Source organism: Amborella trichopoda, chromosome 6, assembly GCF_054954075.1.
Source record: "Amborella trichopoda isolate Santa Cruz 75 chromosome 6, AtrichopodaSantaCruz75HAP2 v2.0, whole genome shotgun sequence".
Lineage (NCBI taxonomy): Eukaryota > Viridiplantae > Streptophyta > Magnoliopsida > Amborellales > Amborellaceae > Amborella > Amborella trichopoda.
Genome location: NC_142341.1, coordinates 42967470 through 42985601, shown reverse-complemented (window position 1 = coordinate 42985601; position 18132 = coordinate 42967470). Strand labels below are relative to the sequence as shown.

Below are 18132 nucleotides of genomic sequence, written 5' to 3'. Positions count from 1 at the left end.
TATCAAGGAAAAAAATAATGGGATTAGAAAGTCCATTGAGTGGGGTGGTCTCTTAATGAGTTGATAGATATCAAGGAAAAAATAATGGGATTAGAAAGTGCATTGAGTGGGGTGGTGGCTTCTTAAAATTGTGGGGCTTCACATGAGGTTTGGAGAGAGAGAGAGATGATTGGAAAATAAAGAAAGAGTTTGATCATATGAAAAGATCTTGGGGTGTACTCCCTTGTAGATTCAAAAAGATGGTATAATCTCTTAACCTTTTTTGTTTTATTTTATTTTATTGTTTATTATTTTTCACTGCATCAGTTGGTATCAGAGCTTAGATCGACAATTCATACACTATATGGAGCGTTTGGATTGATTTGATTGAGTACTTGAGCAATTGGATTAACAATTCGATAGACCCTTGGAAGACCTTCATAGATTAATACAATAATATCGGCAAGATCGACTTAGTATATTGCAACAAGTGGAATAACAATATGAAGAGGTAGATCTCGATACAAAAAACGATGTCAATAACCCAAACGTGCAAGAAATTTTGAAAATCAATTGTGAAGAAGAAGATATGTGTAATGCAATATTTGAAATCCACCCTGAAAAAAAATCAAGAGTGAATTTAGTATTCTAGAGTTCTATATCTCAGAGTTTTAGTAAAAATTGTATTGGAACAATTATTTAGTTGAAAAAGAAAAAGTACCCAAAAGAATATTAGGACTACATCAACTTTCGAGAAGGCTTCTAAAAGATTTGCAGAGAAAGCCTCTCAAAGATTTGCATTCTATAAGCTCAATGTCAAGCATCTCCCAAATTAGATAAAATGATGCAAATAAAAAGTTGCGGTTTTTTTTTTTATATATTTTTAAATTTTTAAAAATATGTTATTTGGGTTTTTATTTTTTTTAAGGTTATTCTTTTATTCAGTTGTGGATATTTAAATGGTAGAATAGTAAATTCTCAATGATAGTTAGTTAGAATAGATTTTTGTGAAGGATATAATTTTTATTTTTTTGGGAATTGAGGTTGTTATCTCTTAATGGGTTGATTAGCATGAAAAAAAAAAAATTGATTAAGAAATGCATTGAGATCGGTGGTGGCTTCCTAAAATTATGAGGTTTCATGTGAGGTTTGAAGTGGTAGATGGAGAGAGAGTTTACTTTTTTTTGTAAGTTGTATTTAAAGAGAAGATATCCCTTCTTTGGAGGTAATTGGATAATAGTGAAAGGGTTTGATCTTATGAAAAGATCGTGGAGGAACTCCTTTACAGATCCAGATAGAGGGTATAATTTCTAAACCCTTAATTTTATTTTTTCTGTTTATTATTTTTTCTTGCATCATGCTTTTTATTAAAATGGGCTCGAGTGATAGGCTAATGTTTCATCCATCATGGGGTAAATTGTTGTCAATTCACATTTTCACGTATGCCATCTTCTAAAGTTTAGCTTGGTACAAATAAGGGACAAGCATTAAGGTTGGCAATAGGCCAAGCCATGTTGGCCCAAGCTCAGCTTGCAATCTTAGAGGGTCGGCTTGAATAGGGGCAGAGTGTTGGGTTTGGTGATAGCTAAATCACCATACCTATATTTTTCTTCTAAAGATTAAGGTATTATGGGAAATAAAAAATTGACTTTCTTGGGAAGCAAGAAAGTGATATATTTATAAGAGAGTGAAGGAGGACAAAATACCTACCTTTTGAGGGTCACCCCTTTGAGGAGTATGAGAATGAATCTCTAAAATGGAAATGAGTCTCAAAGAGCGAGAGACGTGACCTCTGAGAGAGAGGTGGTATTCCCATGAGTTTTGAATTTGTCAACTTCCATTTCTAGATAGAGAAAATCTCGATGTTGCTCTCGAGGTTATCTTTTTAATAGCGGTATTGCAGTTAGAAAGAGGATGTTGATCGACGGTATTGCTCGATCGAGAGAGCGGGTTTAGAAGGGAAGATCGGTGATAATCTTTTACCGATGTTTAGAGATAGGTATTATCTCAACCCAAAACTGTAATCTTCATTGTGGTAGTGGATTTCTAGTTACCGAGGCTGTGGATGTAACCCTACGGCGTGAACCACGTAAATCGTGTGTTGTGGTGATGTGATTTTTATGTTTTCTTTATTTCTTGCACTCGATTTATAGTTGTATTCATCTACTTCGCATTAGCCAATTGATTACACGATCTTGGGTGGGATCACGGTATTTGGGATTCTCGCTTCTGCAAGCTATGGATTCTTGAGAACCCTACAATTGGTATCAGAGCATAAGGTGTGTACAAGGCTAAAGCTTGCATTAAGAAAATAATGAATGGTGGAGTTTGATGGATACGTGGTTTGAGGTGGAGAAATATGGAGGTAAAGTGTTTGTAAAAATTCCACAATCGAGGCAAGTGAGAAGAAATCTATAAATATCTATGGTTTGAGGTGGAGAAATATGAAGGCAAAGTGTTTGTGAAAATTCTACAATGGAGACAAGTATGAAGAAATCAAGATATCTATTCAATGAAGGTTGTCAAGGCAATTATGGTGATTGTGCTATTAAGGTGGAGATTGTTGGGTTTTGTGATAGTGAAATCGCCATACCTATATTTTATTCTAAAGATTAGGGTATTATGGGAAATAGAAAATTGACTTTCTTGGGAAGAAAGAAAGTGATATCTTTATAAGAGAGTGAAAGAGGACATAATGCCCATCATTTGAGGATCACCCCTTTGGGTGGTATGGGAATGGATCTCCAATATGGAGATGAGTCTCCAAGAGTGAGAGACATGGCCTTTGAGAGAGGGGTGATATTCTCATGAGTTTTGGGCTGGTTAACTTCAACTTTTAGACAAAGAAAATCTCTATGTTGCTCTCGACGTTATCTTTTCAGTAGCCGTATTGCGGTATGAAATAGGATGTTGATCGACAGTGTTGCTCGATTGGGAGAGTGGGTTTACAGTAATGGTCTTTTATCAATATTTAGAGATATGTATTATCTCTTGTAACCCAAAACTGTAATCTTCATTGTGATAGTGGATTTCTAGTTGCCGAGTGGATGTAACCCTACAGGGTGAACTACGTAAATCTTGTATTGTGGTGGTCTGGATTTTATGTTTTCTTCATTTTTTGCACTCGATTTATAGTTGTATTCATCTATTTTACATTTAACCAATTTAGTACATAATCTTGGGTGCTACAATTGGTATCAGAGCATAAGGTGTGAACGGGGCTAAGGCTGTTATTAAGAAAATGATGAATGGTGGAGTTTGATGGATACATGGTTTGAGGTGGAGAAATATGGAGGTAAAGTGTCTGTGAGAATTCCACAATGGAGGCAAGTGAGAAGAAATCAAGAAGGTGGAGAAATATAAAGGTAAAATTTTTGTTCCACAATGGAAGCAAGCATGAAGAAATCAAGAAATCTATTCAATAAAGGTTGTCAAGGCAATTCTGGTGATTTTGCTATCAAGGTGGAGATTGTTGGGTTTGGTGATAGCTAAATCATTGCACCTATATTTTCTTTTAAAGATTAGAGTATTATGGAAAATAAAAAATTGACTTTCTTGGGAAGCAAGAAAGTGATATCTTTATAAGAAAGTGAATAAGGACATAATACCCATCCTTTGAGGGTCACCCCTTTGAGGGGTATAAGAATGGATCTCCAATATAAAAATGGGTCTCCAAGAGCGAGAGACATGACCTCTGAGAGAGGGGTAGTATTCCCATGAGTTTTGAGTTAGTTAACTTCCACTTCTAGACAGAGAAAAGCTCTATGTTGTTCTCGAGGTTATCTTTCCAATAGCGGTATTGAGGTGGGAAAGAAGATGTTGATCGACGTGGATGTAACCCTACGGGGTGAACCACGTAAATCGTGTGTTGTAGTGTGTGATTTTTATGTTTTTTTTATTTCTCGCACTCGATTTATAGTTGTATTCATGTATTTTGTATTTAGCCAATTGAGTATTCCCCGATTCCACAAGCTAGGGGTTCATGAGAACCTTACACAGAGGGCCCTACTCCAAGCCGAACCGTTCTCTTGGGCTAGACGTTTAACTTGTAGCTGGACCATGACCTTTGACTCAAAGCCAGCCCTGCCCAGCCATTAGACTAAATTTAATAGCCTGGGCCTTGGATAAGTAGGTTGGGTTTGCATCAAGGTTTTAACCTTTGGCCTCCTTCATGAAACGAACCTAGTTTTTGTCAACCAAAGGTATTAGGGATTCTGCTATTGCAATGTTTAAAATTTTCATATGACTAACTCAATGGTAACTAATTTAGTTTCATCAATATCTCAAAACCAGAATTATTAGGGTGGATGGATCGTCTACCCCACAGATCTGTGTCTTATCCTCAGATCAAAGATCCAGATTGGTCCGAATTAAAGATCTGAAAAAATATTAAAAAATAAAATAAAAACAAAATTAAAGTACATTTTTGTTGTTGTTTGGGTACATTTTTGTTGTTGTTTGGGATGGGGGCCAAAAAAACCATTGATAAGATTAAAAACAAAAAGGTTTTATTGGGGACCGATAGGGCACTGATCCCTTCTCATAACCGATTGGTCGTTCGGGTTTACATACAACATAGAATTTTATTTCACATAGGCATTCAAGGTCTCAACCTTAAAATCTCTCAGAAAATACTCTGACCAAGGTGCTTCTTACTTTTGATTGTTTAAGGTTGGCACCTTCGACACCCAATGCAAAAAGACATTGGAAGAAGATACGTTGACTTCTAATAAATAAATGAAAACGTATATACAACCTTGATTGGATTGGCATGCTGATAATTACATAAAGAACTAGTGTTACTTACTTCTATGGGCAATTGTGTAAGGGTGAATGAACTAGTATTACTTACCTCTATAGGTAATTATGTAAGGGTGTAGTTTTTATGAGGTTGCAACCTTAAACAATCCAAATTAAGGCGCACCTCTAAATTTTATCATAATACGTAATCTTGATGTAAAAAATTCTTAGGATCATCTCAAAATCTATATTCATATCTAATTATAAAATTTTAAACTCCAAAAATGGTTTAAATAAAGTAGAATGGTAAAAATATGAAAATCTTAAAAATAGATTGTCTAGATAATGTGTTATAAGATGCATTATTTCTAAGACTCAAAATCTTTATTTTCTCATATTTATATATCTCAGATGTCGAGATGATCAAATGGAGGGTTTGTCAACATTAAAACAACCCTTTCCGATGGATTTTTGAGGCACATCTTTAATTCTACATTTTAATGTTGCAACCTTGTATGAACTTTTCCCGATATGTAAAGCTCTATCATCAAGCAGTCATGGTCATATCAAAGAATTCCCCTTTTCTTGAAAATAGGGGAAAAATAAGGCTTTTTACATGTAGTCTTTCAAGAGTTTTGGTGATGTTTTTGGGAATAAGTGGGTGACATAAAATTAACATCCCAACCAAGCTGGGATGCCCATCGCACTTACATGTATGTAGGTAAAAAAGGACTGGGGTATGGTTGCAGTAGCTTCAGTGAAGCAGGGCTCAAGTTTGAAATCTCAAAAGTTAAATTATGAGCTCTCAATTAAGATGAACTTAATGTTTTGTAATTTCCACATAGCGAGGGATTTATATCTATTCATGATTAATTAAGGTTCATATATTTCCAATTTTTGAGTTATTTCTCTAATAAATGGTAGCATAGCATCCAAAGTTCAAGCTTAAAAAACCCGAAGAAAAAAGCATGAGGCATCTCTCTCCTTATCTCACCCCTTTCCTCTCTTCAAAGGAAAATACATTGTCTCCTTCGTACTTAAATGAGGGAACATTATTGAAATATCTATAAAAGATGAATTATTCAACTCTATACCATTTACAATTATTGCAACTTAAGACTATCATTTTTGTATGCGTATTTTGAAATTAATTAAAAAATACAGGTTATTAAATTATTCATTTCCTATAAGTGAGTTGGTAATTTTTCTATAAAACACCCTATCTTTTCATGCTAAAGATCCCTGTGCCATTTCAGGAGTGACCTTCTCAAGTTCTTTCAAACTAACAAACTAAGTGATTTTAACAAAAAAGTATACAATGAAACCACTTACTTTTTGTACAAGGTAGTCACAATTAATCTTGACCATTAGATGTAAAATTGGACAGCTACATTTATTCCATTGACTAAGCTCAAAATTAAAAATAAATTTTCTTGAACTTTATGACACACCAAGGTTATCAAATTTGGTTATAAAAAATTTGACTAACCTCATTCATAAATAGTCTCATTTCAATATGGGTGTGGTTTGTATAGAGCCTAGGCTCTCAACAATCAAATTAAAGCCTACCTTCAAATAGTGTCGAGAAATGTGATTTTAATATTGGAAATCTTTGTGATAGCCTTAATATATAAATATTTATTTATTTGTAAAGTTTAAAGCTTAAAAAATAGTATAGATTGACAGATCTATGAAAACTTGAAAATCTTAAAAATTGACAGTCCAAAATTGTGTTACAAAATACACTATTTCCAAAACTTGAAATCCATTTTTTTCTCATGTCCATGCATCTTGATGTCAAGATGGTCAATTTGAAGATATTTGGGCATCAAAACAAACTCTTCTAGTGGCTTTTTTGGGGTAGGCTCAAATTTGATTGTTTAGAGCCTCAGCTCTATATAAACTTTTCCCTTTTAATATACCTTTGGTCTTTATTCTAAATTTTTAGTTATTTGCTTTCCTTTGTGAATCAAGCGTATGGTGGAGCTCTCATTGTGGTCTTTGTATGAGGAAGCACCTACTTGTCCGGAGGTTGGAAATATATAGTAGCCAATATAAAAATTGTCTTAAATTAATTAATTATTTCATTTTTTGTGTTTTAGTATTTCATTCGTCCTAGAATGCTTGGTTGACGCTCTATGGACACATACAATCTATCATAGATGACTATTAATAATTAAGTTATACAATGGAAAAAGTTTATACAGAACCGAGGTTCTAAACAATCAAATTAGAGCCTACCTTAAAATTTTCATTTAAAGATGTTGTTTTGATGCCCAAATATCCTCAAATTGATCATCTTGATATCAAGATGCACGGACATGAGAAAATAATGGACTGCAAGTGTTGGAAATAGTGCATCTTGTAATGCATTTTTGGACCGTCAATTTTTAAGATTTTCAAGTTTTCGTAGATCTGCTCGATCTACACTTTTTTGGAAGTTTTGAATTTTATAATTAAAGATGAAAGTATATTTTAAAGCTATCACAAAGATTTCCAACATTGAAGCTAAATTTCTCAATACTATTTGAAGGTGTGCTTTACTTTGATTATTTAAAGCCTCGGCTCTATACAAACTGCACCCTTAAACAATTAGAGGTATCTTTGTAGTAATTGCAATGGGGAGTTTGAATTTCTTATATGTCCCTTATGTATTGCCGTGGTGGGGAAGGTTCTCACACCTTAGCGGTTTTGGGGGCGAATGGAGGGATGACCCAATCAATGACATAGTCATGTACATAGGGGAAGGATCTCCTGAATCCTACGAGGAGGTTTTACTTTTTAAAGGAGGGTTTTGTATATAAAAAAAAAAAAAAAGGAGAAAAAAAAGGAAAAAAGAAGAAGAAAAATAAATAAAAAAGAAAAAGAGGGAGGTCTTTACTTTTAAAAGGAGGGTTTTGTAAACAAAAAACAAAAAACAAAAAAAAACAAAAAAAAACAAAAAAAAAAAGAGAAAAAAAGGAAAAAAGAAGAAGAAAAATAAATAAAAGAAAAAAAGAGGGAGGACAATGCAAACTTAGCAATCAACAGTTTAAATTCAAATTTCACTTGACTAAGCAACCAATTTTGATAGCAATAGTAAGATGTAAGATAAGAGATGATACAAATTACTAGGCAGGAAATTAAGAAAACCATAGGAGGCGTAAATGGTAGTATGATGAATTGTAGTCGGGAGAGCGATTGCATGAATAAAACAAGTGATATTTATCAAAATATTCATGCACTAATTCATCATTTATCTTTTTTGAAACTATTTCAACAAGGGTTGGGAATGGATGGGGTCGGATCCAAGTCAATTGGACTTAAGTCCCAAGTTTATAAATAAAAATTACATAACAGATTATTTTATGTATGTTATAATAGATAAATAGTACTATTTATATGTAATTTATAAGGTCGGGTTGACTCGACCCAGACCCAACCCAACCTGAAGCTGGACCCAAACCCGGACTTGATCAAGTCAAGGTCAGTGGATCCAGACCCAACCCAGACCTGGTCAGGTCAAGCACTGCTTATTTTTCATAACTCTCTCTCTCTCTCTCTCTCATCTATGCCTCTTTACTCTTTAACAACGAAAAAAATAGTAAAAAGGGAAGAGAGAGTATCCTTCTCAGATATGGAAAACCATATAAAGAGACCATTTACTTTTAATAGAAAGAGGTCAGCATCACTCATGTATGTCGGATTTCAAATTAGGTGGTTGTGAGTGTATCATTGACTAGATTCAAAGATCAAAAAACAAAATTTTCGAATTTGTGTGACACCCCAGGCTATCCAATTTGATATCTTATGGCTAGCAGCAATTACGACCTCCTTGGAACAAAGATAATTGGTCTCATAGTATACATTCCCATTAGATATTTTGGGTGTGGTTTTTATTAGGCTAAGGCCCTAAACAATCAAAGTAAGGCGCAACTTCAAATAGCATCGAAATACGTAATTTTTGTACCAAAAATCTTTATGACGGCATGAAAATTTATTTTTATTATAAAATTTAAAGTTTCAAAAATAGTGTAGATCAAGAAGATTTATGAAATCTTGAAAATCTTGAAATGACGGTGTAGCTAATGCATTACAAGATGCACTATTTCCAAGACTTGAAGTCCATTTTTCATGTCCATGTATCTCAAGGTAGAGATGATCGAGTTTTTGGCATTGAAACAACTTCGTCTAGTGAATTTTTGAGTTGTGCCTTAGTTTGGTTGTTTAAGGCCTCAAGCTAATATAAACGTTTTCCGTATAATAATATATTATATTAAAAATTATGTCATATAGAGTACGTATGTTATAATGCTTGAAATTATATAAAATAAATAGCACAACTAAAATATTCGGATTCGGGGTGGGTCAGGTCTGGTCAACCTAGACAGGGAACCTGACCTGGTGTCGGTTCCCTACTTCTGAACCCTGTCCTAGACATAGACCCAAGTCAATTCGACCCGTCAGGTTGGCAGCTCGATCCAACCCATTACCAATTCCAACTTCAGATCATGAGTTTTTCTATGAGTATATTTTGAAATTAAATCAAAAGATAAGGGTAACGTGTTAAATTATTGCGTGAGCACCCTAACGTAACCCTTTTCCAATAAAACAAAACATATAATGAAAATTATTACATTGATAACTATTCAAAACTAGGCGTGGAATTAACCGAAGTCTCCTATTTGCTATGGGAATTTCCTCAACTTCTCAAAACATACACACCCTCTCCCACATTGATTCCTCCACCTCTCTCTAGTTTTCTCACATTCAAACAAATCTTTGTAAGTTTCCAAGTACCAAGAACCTCTGCAAATTTTGATTACTCCAAAGCTCAAGCTAGACCCATAACTACTCCTGGGGTTCTCAGACATGTTCCCTAGTTCAACTTTCAACTTCAATCAACCAGAAAATCTATCTAATTTTACAATTAGATTTGAAACACGGCAAGTACATGAAAAAGGCAAAGGAATTGGAGCATCAGGTCCCCACAAATGCGAACTACGACCATGAGAAGGCAGAAATTCCAGAGACTAAGAAAGCTCAGAGGTACCCAATATCACCAACTGCTTTAGAGATTCTAAAATCATACAATACTTTGACAAGACGCCTTTGCAATAGCTCTGCCTCTGAAATTAATCAGGTTAACCAACTCAAGAACCGAACTCTAAGAGGGAGAAAGCTCTCCACAGAGGAAGTGATTAGGATAGCAGGGGAACAGTATCTCGACAAAGGCGAAAACGTCCCTCTTCAATTCAATCCCCAGCTCTCGAACATGAGCAATGAAGACATCGAGAACATAGAGCTAATCCACTTGCTCTTATCCTCAACTGAAAAGATCGAAAACAAGCAATTTGATAGAGCAAAGGGCCTTCTCATGGTTTGCGATTTCAAGTCTTCACCAGTTGGAAACCCAGTTCAGAGGCTAGTCCTCTATTTCGCTGAAGCTCTTTGGGAGATTTTAGAGAGAGAAACGGGGGTAAGATCTCAGAACCCAACTTCCACACAAGAGAATGGGGATGAAGAAAGAGTATTAATGGGTTTTCACCCTGCTATATTGGTATTTTACCAGGTCGTTCCTTTTGGGAAAATCCTTCAATTCACAGCAAGTCAAGCTATGCTTGATGCAATGGCCTCTTCAACAAGGATTCATTTTATTGATCTTGAGGTGAGAACAGGGATGCATTGGACCATGCTAATGCAGAGCCTTTCAGCAAGGCTTGATCACCCTGTTGAGCTTCTGAAAATAACCATGGTGGGGAACTCCAGAGAAAGGATGGAAAAAGCAGGTAACAGGCTTCTCGGTTTCTCAGAAACTCTAAAACTTCCCTTTGTATTCAATCTGGTTGTTGTCTCTGACATGGGAGAAGAGATAAGAGAGAGATTGCCAATGGAAGATGGAGAATCGGTCGCTGTTTATGCACCTCTGGTGCTAAGCAGCATGCTAGTTAAGCCCCACTATTTGGAGAATCTTGTCAAAGTCATCAGCAGCTTGTGTCCTGATATAATGGTGATCACAGAGGTGGAAGGGAAGCACAATTCTCCATCATTCGTGAAGAGATTCACTGAGGTTTTGTTCTATCATGCTGCTTATTTCGATTCTCTTGATGCCTTCTTCGACTCCGATGATGCGAATCGATTGGTGACAGAGAGACTGTACATGGGTACAAATATTCGAAGCATGGTGGGGAGAGATGGAGAAGAAAGAAGCATCAGGCATGTTGGGGTTGATGTGTGGAGGCTGTTTTTGACGAGGTTGCTGTTTGAAGAGGTTGAGCTTAGCCAAGATGCCTTGTATCAGGCAAGTCTTATAGTGAAGCAGCATGGCCACGCTGATTCTTGCACATTGGAGTTGAATGGAAAGCCTTTGACAGTTGGGTGGAAGGCCACACCATTGTACTCTGCTTCTGCTTGGAGGTGCCATAGGAAGGGTTCTTCTGTCCTCTCTCTCTCACTCTCTCGCACGCTCGGTAAATTAACCCGCAATGTTACCTACTGAACTTTAGGAAACCCACCCAATATAATTTTGGGACATGTGATTTTGCTATCAATTTGTAAACAGCAATGGGGCCAAAAAATTGACCATTTCAGGCTTCTTCATATGATGGGAAGATCTGTTCTTTACTTTTCCTTATTGTCATATGATACACACTATGGCCTTGTCCCTGTCTTATTTACCATTTGATGTATGATACTTATATACCATCTGATAAATCATTGTTTCCACCTAAAATGCCCTAGGTCAGTCACCATCTGATATACCACTAATATGGTATTTCTTTCCTTTGATATGGCATGAGTTAATGTATCCGAAGGAGCTTTTCTTGGCTTTAACATGTATATGATGGGAGAGTTGAATTTGCACCAGTGAGTCCTGTAGGTATGAATTGTGAAATGTGGATTAAAAGCCCGGGATGTGGCTGCTTTGGAGCTTATTTGAGTATTAAACCAAAATTATGCACTGGTGATGGAAAAAAAGAGGACTTTTAGTCATGAGAAAAGGATGAATTTATGGTGCCAGTCCTTCTCAGTCAAAGTTCATAGAGGGACATTATCATTGAATTCTGAACTAGGAACACTTACAGTTTTGTTTATTCTATTATATTTTTGTGCTGATCTTTTCTTTCTGTACTCTCATATTTACACTCTTTTCATTCTCTCAATGAAGTTCTACTTGATGTGTGAGAGGAAGAGAGAGAGAGAGAGAGAGAGTTGAGTTTTTTTTGTTTAATTGAGAGATATTGTAGTAAATATCATCATCATCACCATTAATAGAGCTTTTTTTTAACTATTTAGGATCGGTTATATGAAACTTGGTATGTCATTCTGCTCTATCAAGGGTCATATCCTCAGTGACGCCAAAGTCTCATATCCTTTTTTACTACTTCTGATCATGTCCTTTTAGGCATGCCCTTACCATTTTTTAACTTTTCCCTTGAACCAACTGACAAAACCTAACAGGTATTGTATTGAATCTACGTTATAAATGTTCAGCCTATCTAAGTCTATTTTCTCCCATCTCATCATTTATCAAAGTCAAGCCTAAGTTCTCATAAATGTATTCATATAGAAGTTTATCCCTTTTTGTTTTCCTACTCGTTCATCTCAATATCCTCATCCCAGCTACACCCATCTTATGAGTATGATATTTTTTGACTGCCCAACATTTCATCTCATAAAGTAAAGTTGGTCTAACAACTGTCCTGTAGAACTTTTCATGCAGTTTCAATCGTATAAAGCGATAACATAAAATTTTGTTTGTATATCTCCACTTCGTGCACCCAACTCTAATTTTATGTGCGATATCTTCCTCAATCTCTCCATTTTCCTAGATTATCGACACAAGATATCGAATGTGTGGTTTTTTTAGTATTTTTTGCAGTCAATCTTAATTACTTCCTCAATTCTACTCTATTATCACAAATCTTGCATTTCATATAAATATTGTAATACATATGTGGAGGAAAATTATATTTAAGTATTGTATACTATAAGACCGTATGCTTTAGGTATGAGATGGTACATTATTATCTAGTAATTAATGTGAAGTTTGAGAACTTAGGGAGGTGTTGCAAAGTTTGAAAAGAAAAAAATTAGGCATTGAGACTAGTCTGCAGCACAGCCCCAACCGCCCAATTCCACTTCAAGTGGTTAAGGTAATTGTGACCTCAATGTACCAAAGCGAGATAGCCTTAGTGTGCCTTTTCTTATACTTATTATATAAAGTAATATATAAATAAGGGAACATAGTGTACAGACCTCTAACTCTACATCTTATTTCACGGTAGACCCTCCGTCTATTTCTTTTCAAGTGGCATAAAAAAACCCTCGAACATTTCACCATACCCTTTCATCTCTTTGCTCCCACGTTTATTCAATTTTGGCCACAAAAACTAGCCCCAAAAAATTGTTTTATTCCATCTCGATCCAAAAGCCTTTTTTAAAATAGGGTTAAAAAGGCTTTTGGATTGAGATGAAATAAAACAATTTGTTGGGGCTAGTTTTTGTGGCCAAAAGTGAATAAATGTGGAAGAGAAAAGATGAGAGTGTACGATAAAATACTTGAGAGTTTTTTTATACCGCTTGAAAGAAAAATAGAATGAGGGTGTATCGTGAAATAAGATGTTGAATTAAGGGCCTGTACGAAATTTTCCCTATAAATAATGAGTTGTGTTTGAATGATCATGTGTACATGCATGCTAGTCCTTATCATTCACATTCAAATCCATCCTTACTATTTTAATTTTCATCTCTTCTATATTACTCTATAAAAAAAAAAAAATCTTTCATGACCGAGCCTACTGGCCAAAGTCTAGCCTGATTAGATCCAATAATAGGGTAGGCTAGGCTGCCCAAGGATCGTTAGGGCTGCAAGACCCAGGCTAACCCTAACATGAGGCTTAAACAAGATTAATGAAGTCATACTTGATAATTTCACCATTCAATAAATAAATGTTTCATTATGTCATTTTTTCTATTAAATTGGGTGCAAGTGAAGGTGACGCACAAAGATAAATATTAAATAAAATAAAATAAAAATAAAAATAAAAATTAAAAGGCTGAAAGATTATATTTTTTTTATATGTATGCGAAGGAGTCCACTTAAAGATCTTTTCACAAGATCAAAAAAAACTTTTTTTTTACTCAATTTGCCTTCCTTTCATATAAAGGTTTCCCATTTTAAATACAAACAAAGAGAACTCATGAAAGGAAAAAAAAAACATAATAACCCCATAAAATCCTATCTTTTCCCACATTTCCCTCTACTCCCTATCTCTCCCTCAATATCACGTTAAATAAAATGTAACATATCCTAAAAACTCAACCGCCACATCCCTTACCTAAGGTTATTAAAACCAAGTATATCTCAAACACCCAATTGCTAATCCTACAATATTTTAAACAACTCATGCGCCAAAAAAATAAAAAGGATTTTAATGCCCACCATCGTCTATCCCATATGAAAAAAAAGTTCTAACCTAAATATAAAATAAAAGCAATTTTTTAAATTTCCTCATTTTATTTGCATCATTGCTCAGAGAAGCTCGACCTTGAGTGTTAAAAGTCTAATTTGATTCAAAGAACATCCCCTCGTCATTGTGTAGGAATATTTTTGGAACTTTATCTTCATCTTGAACTTCTTCCACTTCTTAGTGAAGTGCACATCCATCTTCTTCTTCTTTTGGGGTATTCATATATAGTATCACGTTTCATTACATTAATAATAAGTAACCTTTAAAGTATCTTTTTTTCTTTCAATGATTTTTGGTTGGCATGAGACCTTTTTTGGGGTAAAAAAATGCTTATCAATGCTTTATTGGAACTTGATCTCTACTCATAAGGCAATTTAAAAAGCTTTAACTTAAGGTCTATAAGACCCCATCTCTAATGGTTGATTGAAGCCCATTTACATATTGAGCAACTTGTTGTTTTACAATCTCTTGGAGGTTGTTTCAAGCTACAAGTCTATAAAATTCCACCTATAACCATCTATTTTGTTTTCATTCCATCGAAGATTTTAGAGATCTTAGAAGAAAATTTTCTCATGATCCACATAAAGAAAATTTTCTTTCAATTTTTTTTCATCTTTTGTTAATAGTTTTTTTTTTGCCTTTCCACTATGAAGTCCGGATTGTTGAATTGTTCCTACCAAGCCGCAGCATATTTGCGGAGCTTGGTTGCAATAAGTTTAACTTTACGCTCATTTGGCAATTCACTCCATTCAAAAAATTTCAACTGTACTCAACCAATCAATAAAGGCCTTTATATGGAGCTTAGAATGAAATTAACTTTAGTGTCGAGATCTCATGGACGTTCTATAGGATGATGATCTTGCCCACAAATTTGCTCGTGATGGTAGGGATTGGCACCCTAATATTGTAATATCTATATAGTTAGGAGCATTGTATTCTTGATGAAAGTTACTCTCCAATCGTTGCAAATGCTAATTTATTTCACAAATTTCGCTTCAAAATATTCCATGACTTTGGTTAGGCCTTCTTAGGTTTGTGGCATGCGATTAGGTATTGGTGCATTGTAATGGTTGGATCCTCTTCGCTGTGATACCAACTGGAGCAAGAAGAAAATATTAAATAAATAAACAAAGATTAGATGGGGGGATTGTCCACCCATAAATCTATGTTCAATCACTGGATCACCGATCTAGATCGGTTTGAATTGGTGATACGAAAATATTAAAAATGGAAATAAAAATTAAAGTATGGGTTTGTAGGGATGGATTTACCCATCATGAAGGTGGGGATGCAGTGGCTAAGAAAACATTAGATAAGCCTAATAAAATTTGAAAAGTAAAAAAACATGATAGGGAGGTCCGCGTACCGATACCTTCTTAGAACTAGTTTGGTTTGGGCCGATTCTCAATCCAAATTAGTAGTTACTGATCTGATGTATATTATTGGATTTTAAAACACTGAGTTTCATTTCATGTAGGCATTCAAGTTCTTAACTCTTAAATCTTCTCAATAATACTTTGCCCCGAGTTTCTTCTTACTTTGATTTATTTATTATTTATTATTTATTATTTATTTATTAAGGTTCGCAACTTACACAAAATGCACCCAATACGAAAAGACATTAGAAAAAGATATGCTGCATTAAAAAAAAAAGAGACTTTCAGCCGGGATTCGACACACTAATAATCATTTAAAGAACGACTATCATTTACCTCTATGGGCAATCATGTAAGCAAAAATACTTCCTAGTCCTATGGGAGTATACTATCCATTTACTCCCTCAGACAAAACACATACAAGAGGTATTTTTTAGATCTCAAACTTTGGGGATGTAATCTTCACAACCCATAGACTAATCTCAACTCAAAAAAAATCCAAATATACTCTCTATGCACTCGGAAAACCTAGTGCCTCAAGAGTGGGGTGAGACCATTCAATTTTTAAAAAGACTAGATCTAAGTGTCAAAAAAAAAATAAATTTAAGTTTTATTTTAAAATAATCATCTAATAATTCTTATATGGTTCCAAAAATTTAAAATTAAAAAAATTCTGTCTAAATAAGTGTTTTGGACCAGGGAGTAAATGCAAAATATACTCCTGCAGAAGCATAAGACATGTGCTCTTCATGTAAAGCTATAGAGTCAAAGCAGTAATACTCATATCAAAGAATTTCCCTTTTCTTGAAATATAGGAAAAACATGATTTTTTGCACGCAATAGTTCAAGAGTTTTAGACGTTTTGGGAGTACGTGGTGCAAAACATTGGCACCCCAACCAAGCTGGGATGCCCATCACTCTTTTAATGTACGAGGACAAAGGACACTTCAGATAAAATTGGTAAGCCCAATTGGGGCCTAATAGTTTGGGTAGTATTTAGATACAACTTGGTAAATACATTGTTACTGTTTGGGTATGTCTAGAAGAAATATAAGAAATGCATTACGAGTATTTTACTAATATTGTACCAGCACTTGTCTATAAAATATCATTTCTTTTTTTTTGTCACAAAATTCCACTGAAATACCATAATTAAAGTAATCATCACACTATTTCAAAAAGATTTGCTAATAATAACATCATCGTCATTCTAAGGAGAGAAATAAAAGTATTAATAATATAATAATATGACAGCTGATCATGAGGGCTACCCCCCAAATTGGGGGTAAAAGGACTTGCACACAGTGAGAGCCCTCTGAGAGAGTGCAGAGATGTTAGAGCCCCAGTGCATAGAGAGAATGCAGTGAGAGCTATAGAGAGAGAGTGCAGAGGTGTGAAAGCCCTTGAGAGATAAGGCAAGGTTGGGGATGTGATAATAGACCAGGTACGCATATCGAATAGACCGAGTATGCAAATAAAAGGTAAAGTTTAGAGAGACAAAGTAGAAATAGATATGCGTAGGAGAGATAGAGAATGGCTGGAGATATTAGATGTGTGCAGGAGAGAGGGAGAATGGCGACAAAAAGAATGTGTGTAGGAGAGAGGGAGAATCACAAAGATAGAGGAATTTTTTTGGCAAGAGACACGCATACGTAGATTACTCATTAAACGCGTAATGGATTTTACAGCCATCCTGTACGTAATAGATTTCACATATTTTGGAAAAATCTTGTGTAATTTATTTCTATTGTTTTACAGTTGAAGCATACCCAAACACGGTAAACCTCATATTTTCTTGTAATATGTTTCTCTGTAATAAATTTTCAAGTACCCAAACGGCCCCTTACTTTCTTATGTGATTTGTTCACTCTAATTTATTTCTTAATCATACCCAACTAATTGGAAAAAACTGTAATAAAAAAAAATAAGTTCTAATCTGTGGTTGTAGTAGCTTTGGTGAAGCTAGGCCCAAGTTTGAAATATTCATATTTAAATCAGGGAGAAGTTTATATAGAGCCAAGGTTCTAAATAATCAAATTTAAGTACCTCAAACATTTCACTAGAAGATGTTATTTTAATGCCCAAATATCGTCAAATTGATCATCTTGACATCAAGATGCATGGACATGAGAAAAAAATAGATTTTAAGTTTTGGAAATAGTGTATTTTGAAACGTAATTTTGGACCGTCAATTTTCAAGATTTTAAAGTTTTAATAAATCTATCGATCTACACTATTTTTCACGCTTTAAATTTTATAAATAAATATGAAAATATATTTTAAGGCTATCACAAAGATTTCCAATAATGAAACCACAATTCTCGATACTATTTGAAGGTAGGCTCTAATTTAATTGTTTAGAGCCTATGCTCTATACAAACTGCACCCTTTAAATTATGAGCTCTCCATTAAGATATAAAATGTTTTGTAATTTGTACGGATTGATAATTTATGTCCTAATTTATAATTAATGAGGGTTTTTATGTTTTAAATTTTTGAGTTATTTATCTAATAAATTGTAACATAGCATCCAAAGTTCAAGTTCTACAATGTGACTAAAAAAAAGCACGAGGCGTCTCTCTCCT

The 18132-nt window shown here is 34.6% G+C and overlaps 1 protein-coding gene across 1 annotated transcript; it reads left to right on the top strand.

The window, feature by feature from the left end:
• The first annotated feature begins 9652 nt into the window (after positions 1-9652).
• LOC18438702 (DELLA protein GAI1) lies at positions 9653-11263 on the top strand. Its single transcript, XM_006848887.3, has one exon. It carries the CDS (start codon positions 9653-9655, stop codon positions 11195-11197), a length of 1545 nt encoding a protein of 514 aa, XP_006848950.2. The 3' UTR covers positions 11198-11263.
• The last annotated feature ends 6869 nt before the right edge of the window (positions 11264-18132 follow it).